Source organism: Puntigrus tetrazona, unplaced genomic scaffold (assembly GCF_018831695.1).
Source record: "Puntigrus tetrazona isolate hp1 unplaced genomic scaffold, ASM1883169v1 S000000006, whole genome shotgun sequence".
Lineage (NCBI taxonomy): Eukaryota > Metazoa > Chordata > Actinopteri > Cypriniformes > Cyprinidae > Puntigrus > Puntigrus tetrazona.
The window spans coordinates 443,368-444,481 of record NW_025047686.1 but is presented as its reverse complement, the minus strand read 5'-3'; the positions used below and the strand labels follow the sequence as shown (position 1 = coordinate 444,481).

Here is a 1,114-nt window from a genome sequence, read left to right as displayed (position 1 = left end):
AATTTAAGACTTCCTTCCTGAATAAAATGTACTAAATTCTTGAAAAGCATTGCAATTCAATGCCTTTTTTTATTAAAAAAAAATAAGAAACACAGTGTTGCAGTAAATTTGCAATGTTTTTCCAGGATCTCTCTAAACCCTGTACAGCTGTGAATGCACCGAAGCCCTTGTGAATTCGGCTGAATGCTTCAAATGAAGTGTTTTTGCGACGTCAGATTAAGTCACACACATTGTTTTGCACAATCAGCTCGTTTCATGCAAACATTTTGATTAGTAGCAATCAGTTAAAGAGCGGCAGACTGATTTGATCTGGTCACACTAGGATGCAGGCAGTGTTTTAAAGCATGCTGTAATCAACCACTGAGAGAGCATTAAACTCCAAATCACTGCAATCATATCACTATGGGTTAGTGCGTCAGCCCCTGGACTCCTCTCATTACATTAAAAGACAGATTTACACCCCATGAACCCGATGTCCTACCTTTTGGAAAACCTGAATGACATATTTCTACAACACAAGAATGAAAAAAAAAAAAAAAAAAAAANGAAAAAATACAAACAAAAGAAAAGGTCAGGAAAAGAAAGGAAGAGTCGAGCCCCAGTTGTGCGCCGCCGACACTGTAAGAGAGGCAGCGTTTCTGCACGTGAATGCGTGTTTACCTGCGCGTGAGTTTGGAGGTCAGCTTGGTGAGCAGGTTGTTGGCATTACCGCGGCTGCGGGGCTGCGTTGGGGAGGCGGGGGGGCCGTTGTAGGTGGCCGTGCGGCGGTCTCTCAGCTGTCCGTGGAAGGTGCTGCGGCTCGCCGAGCCTCGTGGGAAACGCGTTTTATCAGGTGTGGCAGCAGTGCTGATGCTGTGCGTGGAGGCACCCGGGTCCCGAGAGCCAGGAGACAACGTCACACTACACACAGGGACAAAATCAGGCTTGTTTTTACTAACAGAGCGTTCCAGCAACTCAGCTGCTGCTGCTGCAAGGCGCTAGAGACAACACACAACAGCCTGAACGTAATCTAAGCGGCAAATGCAGAAATGTACGTTAAAAATGAGGGTACAGAGTTGTCTAATGCAAATATTAAGCGGAACAATCAAGACACAGGAAAAAGAACCCTGTACCT

The 1,114-nt window shown here is 45.5% G+C and overlaps 2 protein-coding genes across 2 annotated transcripts in view; both read right to left on the bottom strand.

Moving 5' to 3' along the window:
• The window catches only part of LOC122332182, a 31,269-nt gene that overhangs the window by 20,582 nt on the left and 9,573 nt on the right, over positions 1-1,114 (bottom strand). The window contains exon 17 of the mRNA XM_043229483.1: positions 661-900. Coding sequence (XP_043085418.1) covers positions 661-900 — 240 coding nt within the window. The remainder of the gene's footprint in view (positions 1-660; positions 901-1,114) is intronic.
• The window catches only part of LOC122332218 (MAP/microtubule affinity-regulating kinase 3-like), a 2,690-nt gene continuing 1,605 nt past the window's right edge, over positions 30-1,114 (bottom strand). Inside the window, exons 4-5 of the mRNA XM_043229514.1 lie at positions 661-900; positions 30-508 (exon numbers count right to left, since the gene is read on the bottom strand). Of these exons, the coding sequence (XP_043085449.1) occupies positions 478-508; positions 661-900 (271 nt within the window). The 3' untranslated portion in view covers positions 30-477. The remainder of the gene's footprint in view (positions 509-660; positions 901-1,114) is intronic.